Source organism: Melanerpes formicivorus, unplaced genomic scaffold (genome assembly GCF_026170545.1).
Source record: "Melanerpes formicivorus ecotype bairdi unplaced genomic scaffold, bMelFor1.0.p_v2 SCAF_98, whole genome shotgun sequence".
NCBI lineage: Eukaryota > Metazoa > Chordata > Aves > Piciformes > Picidae > Melanerpes > Melanerpes formicivorus.
This window is the reverse complement of record NW_027142450.1, coordinates 1,737,019-1,751,283: the sequence shown is the minus strand read 5'-3', so window position 1 is coordinate 1,751,283 and position 14,265 is coordinate 1,737,019. Positions and strand designations below refer to the sequence as shown.

The window sequence follows — 14,265 nt, the reverse complement described above, 5'->3', positions numbered from 1 at the left end:
GATATGATACAGCAGGAACCAAAGCTCTGAGTGGAAGAACAATACAGCACAGTCATGAAGGTTGTCTCTCTTCCTCCCTAGCTGCATTCACAGGAAAGGTCTAGTTTCCCATGGAAACTGCAGGCTCTTATACTTTAGTAAGTTCATTCTAGTACCCATTAGAAAGCATTCAAAACAGAATTATTTACTTAGGCTCCAAAACACACAAACAACAGTGTAAGAGAAGGCTGTAATACCTGGGCATGTTGCATGTTTCTGCAACCCTCCCTGCTAACTCTTGCAGAAGAAACATCTCTCTCACCAGCTGAGCTCAGGATGTCACTGAGAGAAGGTGTTGTCTTGCTACAGAAGTGCTCTTCCCATTTGTTTCAGGCTTTTTAGTGGGAGGGTGTGGGCTTTGGTTTTCGCCCCCCAACCCAGCCTATTGTCACCTACTAGGATTTCCCTAGTAGTCTGGTTTAGCTCACCAAAATTCCCATCTTCCCTATGTCTGATATTGTGGAGCATTCCCTTCTATCTATTTCTTTGCCCAAATGTTTCCACCTTAAAAAGGAACAAAGATTTATCTATAGAAAACACATTAAATGGTGAAGACCCGACTCCTAATAGACCTGAAGCTTGCCTTGTCAACAAGGAATCGAATGAAGATGTTCCTGGTGATTGTTGCTTAGCCAGGCATTAGTCAATATTTTCACTAACCATCTGGAACGTATTAAATAATAAAAATCAAACAGCATAGGGAAGTTGCTGCTAGTTACATTTTTAAGGTTTTTAAGGTTACAGAGAAAACAGGTGCTTTTGTCTTTTTTTTTTTTTTAAATTTACTCTGTAATCCAACATGTCTTTCTCTCTTCTTTATGAACTTCATCATTGTATGATGATACAGATTTTTTTACTTGGCAGTTTGGAGCAGTAAGTCCAATAGTCAAGGCTTTTGTACTAATCACAGAAGAGAATCAGTTCGGTTCTATTCCCAGCTGTAATGGGATAAGACATCTTACATTAATTTAAGCACAAATTAGCACTGGCAGTACCTACTGGCCCTAATTTGTAAATGTCTCTATTAACTATGCTAGTGCTTCCCTTTTAAGAGTTCAACTTGAAACAGTTACAGTTTGAAGTTTGCAGGTACACAGCAGCTGTTCTTCCCTTTCCCCAGATGTCCCGACCTTGCTCTCTGGAAACAGAACCATCCTATTTAAGGGTCATTTCCACATTTTTGCCTGTGGGCATTTCAGTAACTCCAGCATCTCTCCAATACCTGATGCTTGTCAGCGGCCAAAGGGGAAGTCACACTGCAGCATTTCATGTGAAATGAAGCTGTTAACTGCTGTTACATTAACCAGCTCAGAGGAATTAAGATGTAAAGTTTCACTGGGTTGAACAAGCCTGCTTTCCAATCTTTACCCAAATAATGTGCTTTCAGCCATCCGCATTACAGTAAACATAACTAGAGGGGCTGCAAGGAGAAAAAAAATCCAAACTAAACTCTTTCCTATTCTCTGGGATCAATCAAATGTTTTCAGCCTTGTTAAGCTAAAAAACATCATGTAAGCCACTTCCTGAGGGAAATGTAGTGATGCTTTAAACTGAACAATCCAGAAACCACCTCCTCTGTCATCTACTGCTTGGGAATGCGTACTGGGCAGGCAGCTGATTGCAAGAGAAAACAACCAACCAACCAACCAAACCCCCAGCCTCCCCCCTCCCCCCAAAAACCAAACACTTTACAACTGACCTGGAGTTTGTGCATCCAGTCAGAGCTGACTAAAACATTTCCTCTTCTGAAACTTTCCATTCAGGAAAAGCTACTGATACATATTACGATGCTGTTGCTTCACTACTTTAAAGGCAAAGTAGAAACCAGTGTCTTAGTTGGTATTCAAAAAAGGCACATGCAACTCCAACAACTTTTTTAGGCTTCTTTCTCTAAATCCTATAAAGCATTCTGATCAACATGTGGTTGTGAGATTCAAAACACAGTATATGAACAGAAAAGAAAAGCTAAAGAAGAAAGAAAACAAAGGGGAAAAAGGAGAAAAAAAAATGTTGCAGACTAGTCCCTTCCACAGGCTATATGGTACAGTTTGGCATCAACATACACTGCAGAGGTGATAGGACACAATTCTCTTGTGTGTCATCTATCCCTGTAGCCCCTCTGATGACTTACAGATGTGCCTGATTTTATCTGCCCTGAAAAACCAGCACTGAAATATGGAACTACAACTTTCCATTATATACAACCACTCCCCAAAACTCCAGAGGATTCAGAGAGATCTGCCTCTTGATCCTAGTAAGCAATATTGTCTCTAAGAAAGGTTAACATTTCCTTGCAAAAAGTCCAGCATGAGAGATGCTTCACAATAGCTCAGACTTTGTAGCCACCTCTGAAATGAGTCCTGGTACTAGCTGAAAAGCTGTCCTGAAATAGCATAAAAATAAGAAGGGACAGCATGCCACTCTTCTGACTCATTTATTGTTTTCCTAGTGACAAAGTACAGAAGAAAGGATAGAATACTGACTCAGAAAATCTTTGGTCAAAGAATAACCTGCCTCCACACGGATTTGCAGCATAACATGGGCACATTTTAACATCCATTTTTGACAGCTCTAAGAAAACCAAGCAATTAAATGGCTCTGTCGCAGAAGAAAGATCAACTACAACTGTGTAGACTAAGGAACTGAAGCATGAAGTAAAGCAGTGACTGCTAGCACATGAGCTGGAGAGCCAAAGCTGGAGAATGTTGAGTAGCTCTCACACAGCTGGATGATGGTCTTGGAGGAAGGCAGGGACTCCCCCTCAGTGTCATGATCAAGGGTGCTGGGAAATACTGCCTAACACAGGTAGTCTCAGCTTGCAGATAGGCATCATGTACACTCTAACTTCATACCAGCAGTCTTAACCTCTAGGTTAGCAAAAAAATTTGCTACATCCTGGAGTGGTAGACAACCTCTCAGATAAGTTGAATGTGTCCATGTAGGTGACAGCACTTAATTAATGTAGTTATACACTGCTGCCTCACTTATTGGGCATACCAAAGCTTGTCTGAAAAGGTTGGGACAAAGGGTAAACACAGTACTGTTATGACCAACCCTACATAAATATAGCAATGATGATAAAAATTACCTAAGGTGCCACATAAATCTGTTTCCTTTGTGAAAAGAGCAAAATGTCTGTTAAAGTTGTGGATATCTTGCACAGGCGATCTTGCCTGAAGCGAGCTGCACTAACGGATATTTATATGCACACATAGCTCAGCGTAGGATCACGTTTGACACACGCAGCTCATTAGTAGGCAAACAAGCAAGCGTGCCTCTCTCAGGGAAGAAAAAAACAGATAAACTCTAAAATGACAATCTCAGACCCAGGGGTCCCTTTATGGCAAGCTGTTGCACATTAACATATACCAGAAACAGAACTGCAAAACGTCACCACCAAAGCATGCTTGGCTATCGAGTAATTCAACAGCACTGGCACTTGTTCTAGAAAATCATATTTTTCAAAGAATGAGTCTCAGCTGGTTCAAGTGAGCTGCTAGTGTAAACTAGACAGAGATTGTGCTAATATCAGAAAGGTGGTTTAAAAATTCAGGTTAATGCAAGAGCTACAGATCATAATAATTTACTCTAACTTTCTGGTCTAGAGACACCAAAACAAGGAGTTCACGTACAATAAGGAGAAAAAATTCAAAGCACAGATTGTATATAAATGAGTCTAATTATAAGCAAACAACAAAAACTGAAACTTCCAAAGTTCCTTCTCTGAAGCATCAGTATATAAAATAAAACTTTGGTGATGTATCAATTTCTGTTAGTTTTAAAAATGTTTCCTGCATTTTTAAAAGAAAGGTTTTTTTCCTCTTTTCCTTCAAATCCCTTTCAGAAACCACTTCTCAGTTTGCCTTTTGTAATTCATCTCCACTCAGAAGCCATCTGTGCCTTTCCTCACACATGCTGTACACACTCCAAGACAAACACAATGAAAAATCAAATGGCATGGTTTGACTTTTTTGTTGTTAGGACTGTTCAAGCGGGAGCAGCTCTCTCCCACCTCAGGCACTCATACCACTGCCAGACCCCAAGAGGTTCACTGGCGTAAAGAAACAGGCAATGCTCTGTGAGAGCATGTTTGCAGGGACACCCTACAGCAACTGCAAAGTGCTATGCCCAGAAAGGGTTTGATGCACTGAAGTTGCCTTGACAAGCAGAGTGGTGTTCAAGCACTTGTGGGGAAAAGCTATTTGGTGTGAAGCAATTTCCCTATTTACTTAGTGCTTCTTACTAGACTGTTTACTTGCTAAAGGTAAATCAGAGTGTGAGTACATTCAGGCACCTGCTCCTACACAGACATGTACTAGAACATCTTTTAGCACAGAAATCACCCAAGGAAATACCACGCCCCCAGCATGACATCATTGCTGCAGGGATACAGCTTAAACGATGTTGCAATTGCCTCAGTCACCTGATCTATTCTCAAATGGGAAGCTCTAGGAAATATTTTTACCAGCTTCTAGACTTCAGAAATGGGAGCATTTTAATGACAGCTCTTAGGGAGCGCGCTGTCACAGCTTGCATGCTGTGTCAAAAAACTTGCTGTTTTAAAAAGTGGGAAAGGGGAGATCAGCTTCTTCTGAGAAATGTTTTAATATCCTTTGAAAAACAGGTTTGAACTGTGAGGAAGGGACTCTGCAACTCCCACTCTGAGGCTAAGCCTATAAGCAGTACAACAAGAGACACATTCTGTTTACCATATAAGAGTTTGAGAATACTCAGACAAAAATTCTTCCATAGTTAACCAGTTTCCATACAAAGCAGATTTTAAAAAAGAAGATGTCAGGTCCAGTGTTAATATATGACATAGCTACACACAAACAAATCATTATAAAAGTACTAAGGTGTGAAATTCTCAAAGGATTTGCAGCATGGCTGCTTAATGAATGATTTGGTTCAATGGCAAACAAAACCAAACACACATACACACACAGAGCCTTAAAAATGCTTGAGTATTTGGATCAAATTCAGCCAGTCAGAGCCCACATTCACAGCTCGAAGTCCAAAAAGTGAATGGAAAAGGTCAGAGTGCTCATGTACCTGAAAATAGCTTCTAAAGTGTCACAATGGCTTCAATGACACAAAGCATGCACTCTTATACTGCTCTACTGATCTAGGATTTAAAAATTCTTGCAAATGCATCTGTTGGTTTTTTTTTCTTCTACAAGTCAGCCCTGCTTTTCCAGTAAGACATGGCTTATTTCAATGAACAGGCCATAGTGTTTTTCCTGCTAAAAGATGTGGGACATCAATTAAGAAGTCAGAAGAAATTTAGCAAGATGCAGCACAACATACTTCTCTTGCTGTAAATTCATCCAGGTAAATTGGACAGTTATAGTATCTCCAAGATGACAGCTTTGAGAAACACCTGAAGATGTTTGAGATCATCTATGCTGAGCACATAGCAGCCAGTAATACTACACAGCACTTGGAACTACCTTATTGTCTTCCTCTAGAACAGAGGATGGAAGAAAGCTTTGGTTGATTAAGTGGAACTAGCAAGTTTAAATTTTACTAGAATATTAATCTGCTTCTGTGATAAATGCTATGTGATCTTTGATGACACTTCAGTATTGCTTCCCAGGTCCAGGCCACTAAGAAGAAAGAGTACTGCACACCCAAAAGGACTTGCAACAATATCTCATGATCTCTCTTTCAGACACTGATTCTGTCCATCCCTGATCTGCTTATAAGATCTTCAGAGATCATAGCACAGAAAGCTATAGTTAGGAAGTTACAAATTTTTAGAAGAGCAACACAAAAGCTCAGGGAGCTTTACTCACAGCAATATTTACTTAGAATGTGGTAGACAGCAGTCTGCTTCAGTAAGTGAGGCACAAAGTCCTCAAAGAGGCAATGCTGTAACAGAACAAAACAAGAGCAACACCTCAGCCACATGCTGGCATCACTTTGGATTTCCAATCCAAATCCTGGGAGCTGATAGCTTTTGGATATGTTAGGAAATATCAGTGCCAGCATGTTACCCACCAGACAGGGACAGAGGTGGGTTGTAGCATCTCTCAAACAATAGACTCTACCTTAAATCAGGTAAGTATGAAGCTATTCCTAGTGAAGGATAAGTAAGAAGCTAATGATGGTTATTAATAGCACTTAAAGCTAACAGTCCATCTGAATTAATTGCAAGAGTAATAATCCCTTTATGACCTTTCCTCTTTTTACTGGGCAAATGGACAAAGTTTCATGAAGGCCTGATTTAACCAGGTTTCAACTATTTTAAACCTTGAACATTACACCAACCTGAATCAGAATCTGCCAAGCTCTGCTATTATACATATCACTGAGGAATTAAAACAGAAATGGTAAGCAAGAGTTTTTTGTTTTATCATCTCTTCAAATTCAGTAGGATTCTTGCCCCTAACTTCTGCAAGTATTGAATCCATATGTTAATCTGCTATGAGGCATGCCTAGGGACTACAGATCACCTAGTTTGAGAAACTGGATTGCAGTGATAAAGGTGGTAGGAATTTTTTTGCTGTTCTTCACTATTAGTCACAAATCATTAGCCCAGAAATCTTGCTCTTATAGCAAAGAAAACTATTACTAAAACCAGTCAAGCCAGTCAAGAGCTGCATCTTGAGCAGAAGCATGAAAAAGAAGACATAGTAAGAGATCTGAATGGTACAACTTATATATTTTTCCTCTGTACCTCTACTACAAATGTGCATAATTAAACACACACAAAATCACAGAAGATGACAGGAGATGGTAAGAAGCATCTTCCTTCTGGTGGATAGGACAAACACCAATTTTTCACAGACTAGTGAAGTTCTCTCTCCAGACACATTGGTATTTCATTTTCTGTTAGTATGCTTCTTGAGCTTTTCCTGTGAAGTACTTCTTACAGTGCAGGTACAAGCCAAAGCTCTAGTTTGAGAAAGAAAGAAAGAATAAAAATCAAGGTATATTTTCACTTATTTACCTTGACTTTAGCCAGCGCCAGGTAATGACCAGGGGAGATAGGTAGAAGTTGTCTTATACTACAAAGCACACACTGGGCAGTGTGCTTGGGCAAAGAAAATAGTCTGGTATTATAAAGTAAACCTATATAGTTTTTTCACTAAGATAAATATCTTTGAAGTAATGATATTGGTTTTGATTGTGGTTTGGGGTCTGTTTGATTTTGTTCAGACTGGCAAGCGGCTTTTCATAACTCAAAACAATTTAAGACTGCAGTGTACACATTTGAGGTGTGTACTGTTGTTCCAACACAGAAAAGGTGAGGAGTGTTTCTATTACATAGTACAGGTAAGGCAGGTTGGATGAGGTCTTGAACAATCTGGTCTAGTGGAAGTTGTCCCTGCCCATGGCACAAAGGTTGGAACTAGATGATCTTTAAGGTCCCTTCCAACCCAAACCATGCTATCAATCTATGAATCACAGCACTTGAATCCAACTGCAAAATGTTGCACTTGCTTCTGAAAAACTACTGCATGTTTTTGCAGAAATCCATGAGAACTTTGTCCAGGGCCATCCACAATATGAAGAAGTAACTGAGCTGTGTTACACAAAGGAAAGTTACACAACTGAAGCATGAAAGTACAGAAGTTACGTTGAGTTTGTGCTGAAGTTACAAAACTGAAGTGCAAATGCCTTCTCAGCTTTACCTAGCGTCCTCTTGTACAACGGATGTTACCTAAGGCACAAAATCTTCTTGAACTGCTCAACAGACTTGCACAACACAGGATCATGATCATGTTTGCTCTGCATGCTACTCTTTATCTAGCAGTGGTTTCTATCTCAAACATAACACAGGCAATTTGAAGTGATTTTAATATGCCAGTGATAATCTACAATTTCTGTCACTTGCATACTTCAAGTATGAGCAAAACTCATAGTCATGGTTAGTGGGTCCTGACTGGACAAAAATTTTACTGGATTGGTTGAAGTCAAAACCTTAACAGCTTGACTGCCCTCCAGCTTGTTTGTAAGATCCAGCATTAAAGGATAACACTAGAAGCAATACAATTTGCGAGAGTGAGGAAGAGTATAGATGGGCTTGCATGCACAGGAGCAGCTGCAGTATCAGTACAGCTGTGCATCAAGGACAGGAGGGAGTTCACCCAGCACTCCAGCTATTCCAGCTGTGGTTTTGGCAGAATACATGACACCTGGGGGATGAGTAAATATTATGACAGAAACAGGAAGAACAAAACTTGGGAAACATGACGTGTTTCCAGGTTAGCCTAATCTGTTGCTTGTGTAGTCTGAGTCCCCATTATTTCCTCTGCAGTACTGCACATATTCATTTGAATATTCTGTTGTGTTTTAAATGCCCAAGACATGAAACTACAACAGCAGCCTGGCAGGGGAAACAAATCAAAATTTCAGCTAGTTACCCTTAAGTAAACATAGGTGAGCTTTGTTAACACTGAAGTTGCTATGTCAGAAATGAAGAACAGGTTTAAGAGACATAAGACTCCCACTTCTGAGCTAATTTCGTAGTCTGAGTTCCTGCTGATCTTATCAGGCCCCTAATCCCCATCATCCCAGGGATGCACAGTTAATTCACAGCACTGCCCTGCACTTGGCAGAAGGGCTGTTTCACCTTTTCCAACATATAGTTTCACATGGAAAGGGAAGAAACAGCTGAGCCCTCTTACCTAGACCACTGTTAAGACAGTGTCTATGTGTAACAGCTGGAAAGTGAGAGATTCCAGCAGATACCTGAGACAAGGTTCTTTATAGATTTAGAGCATCTCACCTGTGAAAATAAAGTCTTGCCTAGTCCTGGCAACCAAAACCACCAGTGTTCCAGCCTAATTAATTACTGGTTTAAAATGTGAAGGGATAGAATCCATTTAAGAATGTTACTAAGGAGAAGACTCAAAAAAACCCCACAACAATGGGATAATTTATTTTTACTGACTCAACAGTGACTTCGGTAGGTGCAATCTGGACAGCTGACAGGTAAGAAGCATAGTCAGGACAGATGATCCAAGCACATCAAAAGCAACTGCTTTAATCCTACCCAAAGTTAGTCTTAGTGAATCCCTTTCTGAAACATGAAGGTGCCCTTGTAGTCCCATACACTTCTTACACACCCTGTCTGTAATCACTATCACCCTAGATCTCCTCAGAATTAATCACTGCTGAGCAGGATTTTTTTTGGGAAAAAAAAGTTCTCTTGACCCAACTTTATGGTAAGCAAGAATAAAGAACCACAAAGAGATTTCTGTGTAGATAATGTAAAATTCAATGCATTGCAGTGTACACCAAAGTATGATGCACACTAACGTCTTCGGGCTGAACTGGAGACACTGTCCAGGGCAAATAGGGTTGACACGTGAATACTAGACATAGTAAGCTATTAAAAATTGTTAAAGAGGTTATAAATTAGATTCTATTAGACCTATGACTATTAGATATTTCAGAGATTTTTGCATTCCAGGTCTCATTAGTACCACAAGACCTTAAGATAATTCCATTCACACACATACTCCCAAGTTAAGAATACCAAAACATATCTCCAGGGAAGAACACCGTAAGTATACAGATGGGTGTATAATTGTGTTCTTTCAGGTATTCCATTCAACAGAAAGCACAACACAGCTGCTAGATACTGCACAGGAAAATATGATGCATGACACATCCCATATTGTATTTCCTTTAGAAAGGTAAAATACACCTGTAAGAGCTTCTGTGACAATGGTACCAGAGCCATCACCCAAAATCTGCCTTGAATTCGGATGCAAAATAGATGGTCATAGGTTGCACTTTGCAGAAGTGACTCAACAACAATTTCTGTGACTTTGCAGCCAGCTAGCAAACACAAGAGGGAAGAGGTAATTCATCTTGACTAAAACCAGCAGTCCTGCAAGGAGTTTGGGTTCTAACAGAACCAGGTCTGATTTGACAAACCCTGTCATTTTATACTTAGATAAGTTCCTGTGAAAATCAAGTATATCTGACAGTACCTGTTCCTCTTTTTCTTTGGTCTTGCTCCTGGAGACTCTAGAAGAGGTAACATCCTGAGCTGGAATGACAGAGATTTGATGCAGTGGCATGTTCATCACACCGCCTTGTTTGGTCCTATTGTTTACAGGAAGGGGCCTTGAAGGCAGTGCTCATTCTGTGCCATTGTCAGGCCTTGCACCTGAAAAATAAAAACATTAGATGATGATTAGGTGAAAGCAACTATTTCTAAATCAAAGACAAACCATCCATTGGACCAAGATGTACCTCTTATTTTCTCTCTGGATTCTTAACAGGAGAGAGTTTGGGTGAGAAAAGACACAAGAATTTTAAAGAGCTAGAACTAGACAGAGCATAATTTATGCAAACACATAAATAAATTACCAACCAGTTCTGAAAGTGGTCTGAGAGCAGAGCCAGAAGACAGGGATCCCACTCAAGTCTGCATAGAGAATGAGGAGGAAGAGCAGCTCTCCAAGCTGAGCAGTGGGAGTGTGCAACTTGGAGGTGCAAAGAACAGAGCTCATGCAGGTAGCTTCCTAAACTGCCAGCCTCGCCACACTAGATCAAACTGCCTCAGACATCATCCTGAATCAGGCTAAATGCTGTAGCATTAGTTAAAAAGTAGTCAGTGGCCTGCATTTGGCTGCTACCATTAACATAAACAAGTGCCAGCTAGCAATAAGAACATGCATCACCTGAGCTGCTCCTTGCTTGATGTTATTGGAAAATACTATAATAAAAATCCCTCGTTAGGAATCTCCTGGACTATACACACTTTATCCTCCTTTTACTAATACAACAGGGAAGCATTACAGATAAGAGACACAGTGACATTACACATAAGTAAGACAGTGATAGATGTAAATTAGCCAAAATTTGCAAGACTAATTCAAAAGGCAGGTGTAATTAGCCATACCTTTGATTATAATAGCAGAATTACATTCAATAAAAAGCATGTAGGATCATGAAGTGTTTATTGCAGTAGGTTACATTCCAAAATGAGAGATAAGCAATTGTGCTTAACGGAACTATTAGAGAGGCATTAACACAGCAGGGACTATACTAAATAGGGGAAGTGGATAATGCACTCTTCTTATGTTTCCATAAAATATCAACTTTGTTTGTATTTGAGTCTATGAAACCAGAAAACAAAGAATAGGTAAACAGCCTATGTACTACACTGCCTAACAAATTGGGAGCAGTATAGCCTAATACTTTGTGCATACCCTTAATGTACATTGCATACATTTTAAATTGAATATTTAATTACTTGGAATTTTTAAAGGTAGGTCAAGCTTCCTAGGTTTTTGATTCTGCAGAAGATGCTGGTCTGGTTCTGTTCCTCTGAGACTATACAGAAGTACTGCAGTTGTATAAAATGAAAAGAGGACCAGATCTGTTGACTGATCTTGAATAAATGGAAAAGAAATTTATTTACATATCCCAAGGCACTTTGTACAGGGAATGGTAGTTCAGTATCCTATTTACACTGAGGGGGAAAGACTTACCAAAGGTCATAGAACAAGTCACAAGCAAAACCAAAAATGCAGACAGTGCCTGCTGCTTTCCAATCACACACTCCATTTGCTGGTTGATGCTACCTGCCATTACATTGTTCAGCCAAATCCAGAAGCCTTACTGTCACATGGTCAGGATTTGTATTACTTCTATAGATGCTAAGGTAGTGTATCAAAAAGTGTGCATGAAAGCTTTGAAGGAAATGTCTCTGTGACTTCTAGGCATCACTGATTTAAAAAATACAAGCAATAAGGACACTTTCTTACTGGAGGACAGAGGGAAACATGGGATTTAGCAGCACTACTGAATCTCAGCATAAAGAGAAAACACTTGAAACTCCCCTGGTCCTCCGCACAGCTGTTTAGCTGCATCCTCTAATGAAACTGAGACAGAAAAGAGATAAATGGGGTCTGAGATGGGAATATCAAACTGCAATAAACAAAACAGGAAGGGAAGGTACTTTCCCAAGAAAACATAAGGAAATGAAATGCAGAGAATGCTAAGCTCCACAGAAATTATGCAAGGTAATATGTTCTGTGCTACTGCCAGTAACAGGTGAGCCAAGAGGAAGGAGATGGACCCTGCTCTGTATCCCACTCAAAAAGGGTTCTGGGCTGACAGGCAAGGACATGTTATTACCATAAAGAGAACAAGGAAAATTATTAGAAAACACACTTAAACCCCTCTGATGATTACAAACAAGCCAAACCAGTTTTTCCTGTAGCTACTTTGAGGACAGCATGTGTTAGAATTCTTTGAAAGAGCTCAAGTAGAATCCAATTAGATATTCAAAGATGATGTGAAACAGTCCTCTTCTGATAAAGAAGCCTGGCAGATGCTCTAATAAAGACTGCCTGTGTTCAGGGGTGGCTTAGGAAAAGCACTAAACTTAATCCAGATGCCACAGTGTAGCATTCCCAATCTGGAAGGTCCCCAATGACACACACACTCAAAGCTTGTCTATATCAACTTGAAGCATGTTAACTCCATAGTGCTAACTGAAAGATAAAGTCACATGAATCAACAGACCATCTGCAGCACCAAGTACAGAAAAAGATACCAAAAAAGCAGTAACATTCAACACAGAGCAAATGATGACAAGGTCTGCTCAGGATGTTTTCCACTGCTAAATTATCACATGTTCCCTGATCCAAGGGTTAGGAGTTGGGCACCTGCAATGGGGGATACAACCTTCAAGCACATCAGACTGGGGGCTCACCAAAAAGGCCCACAAGTTAAAAATATTAAGGCAAGGGGATTACTGTATAATCCCCCCCTCTTCAAGACTCCGGTCAGATGTTCAGGCCATCCCTCACACAAAGAGAGGATTCCTTGTTACTGCAGGACATCCACCCAACAGTTGAGTACATTCACCCAGGAGGTGGCAGATAAGAACTCAACTTCCTCCTCCCTTGCGTGGTTCATAAATGACACATGCAAAAGAAGCCCCACAAGTGCCAGAGCAGATGCTGTTCTGCTCACAGAGGAAGGAATTTGCAGGTCCTCTTGTCTGGAAAGCTGAAGTAATCATGATATGGTGGGACAGAGAGAGAGAGGGAATACACGCACTAGTCAGGTCCCAAAGGCTGGGAGGCCATCTGCCTGTGAAGGAAGCAGAATCCTATTCTCCTCTTGCTCCCACAGCTGTTCACATACCATTCACTGGAGTAAAATACTTAGAGAAAACCTCTCTTAGGAGTTTGGGAATTCAGCAAAATATAATGGAAATTAAACCTGTTTTCACAGTTGGGTGCTTTAGAGATTTCTTTACTGCTGCTGCCAACAGCCAATAAACCACAAATACAGACTATTGCTCCTGTCCAGGGAGGTTTCCTGCAAACTTGCCTGGGGCACATGGGGATGCCAGGACAAAAGACAGCCTCAAGCTGTACTGTTCATTCCCCTTACCTATAGCCACACCAGCTCCTGCAGAATGGATTTCAGCCACATTGCCATTGTAGAGAGCCTTCAGAAAATGATATAATTTCAAAAGTCAAAAGAGGTCAAAATCCTGACCTCAGAGCCCACAGGAGATCTTAGTTCACCCAGGTAGTACAGTTTTGCTTTCTGAAGAGCAAGCACAGCACAGCAGCTGTGTCTTCAGTATGTTCCTAAAGCCATGAAGCTTCAGTAAGAACAGTCAGATTCAGAGGAAATGAGACAAAGAGACTCAGAAGACAGCTGGGGAGGCAGGGGGTGGAAAGGAAGGAAAATCATGCACATGACTTGAGCCTGGTGACTGGGCCATTCCCCTCAGCAGTATATCTGACAACAGAAACACAAAATCAGGTTCTCATGGGTTATCAGCATTAAGTACAGGAGAGAGGTCAACCAACAGGCAACCTCACTATAGTAGAAGCAAGTGGGAGGACACTTGAAACCCACACTTCCATCAAAACAAGAATCTAGATCAGTCATAAGATGAACCTAACAGTCTGTAAGTTGCTGGATTGTTACAGTGAGAAGTGCCACTGGAAGAACTCAAGTGAAAGAAGCTATTCTGTGTCCACCACCTGCCACCCACTCCAGTTTCGCTGCCCATGACACATTCCAAATCAAAGGGTAAACTGCTCTTTGCCAGATTCCCAGCTGGACTGGGGCAAGGAAGCACAAATTATAGTTTCCTGTCTGTTTTTAGGTATCTACCAGAAGCTAAACACATGCAGTACAAACTGTTGATTTTATTAGGACACTTACACTTCAAAGTCCACCATGCATCTGTAGTATACAGCATATGCTGGCAAAATTCAGCAGAAGCTC

At 40.6% G+C, this 14,265-nt stretch overlaps 1 protein-coding gene across 6 annotated transcripts in view; it reads right to left on the bottom strand.

The window, feature by feature from the left end:
- MARCHF8 (membrane associated ring-CH-type finger 8) overlaps positions 1 to 14,265 on the bottom strand; it is an 84,502-nt gene that overhangs the window by 52,172 nt on the left and 18,065 nt on the right. For 4 of the 6 annotated variants that reach the window (XM_068166185.1, XM_068166190.1, XM_068166186.1 and 1 more), the window contains exon 2: positions 9,987 to 10,165. The exons of 1 other annotated variant lie outside the window; for it this stretch is intronic. In XM_068166185.1, the coding sequence (XP_068022286.1) occupies positions 9,987 to 10,082 (96 nt within the window). In that variant the 5' untranslated portion in view covers positions 10,083 to 10,165. Of the gene's footprint in view, positions 1 to 9,986; positions 10,166 to 14,202; positions 14,222 to 14,265 lie in introns of those variants that run through there. One more of the 6 variants, XM_068166188.1, reaches the window with a different exon arrangement.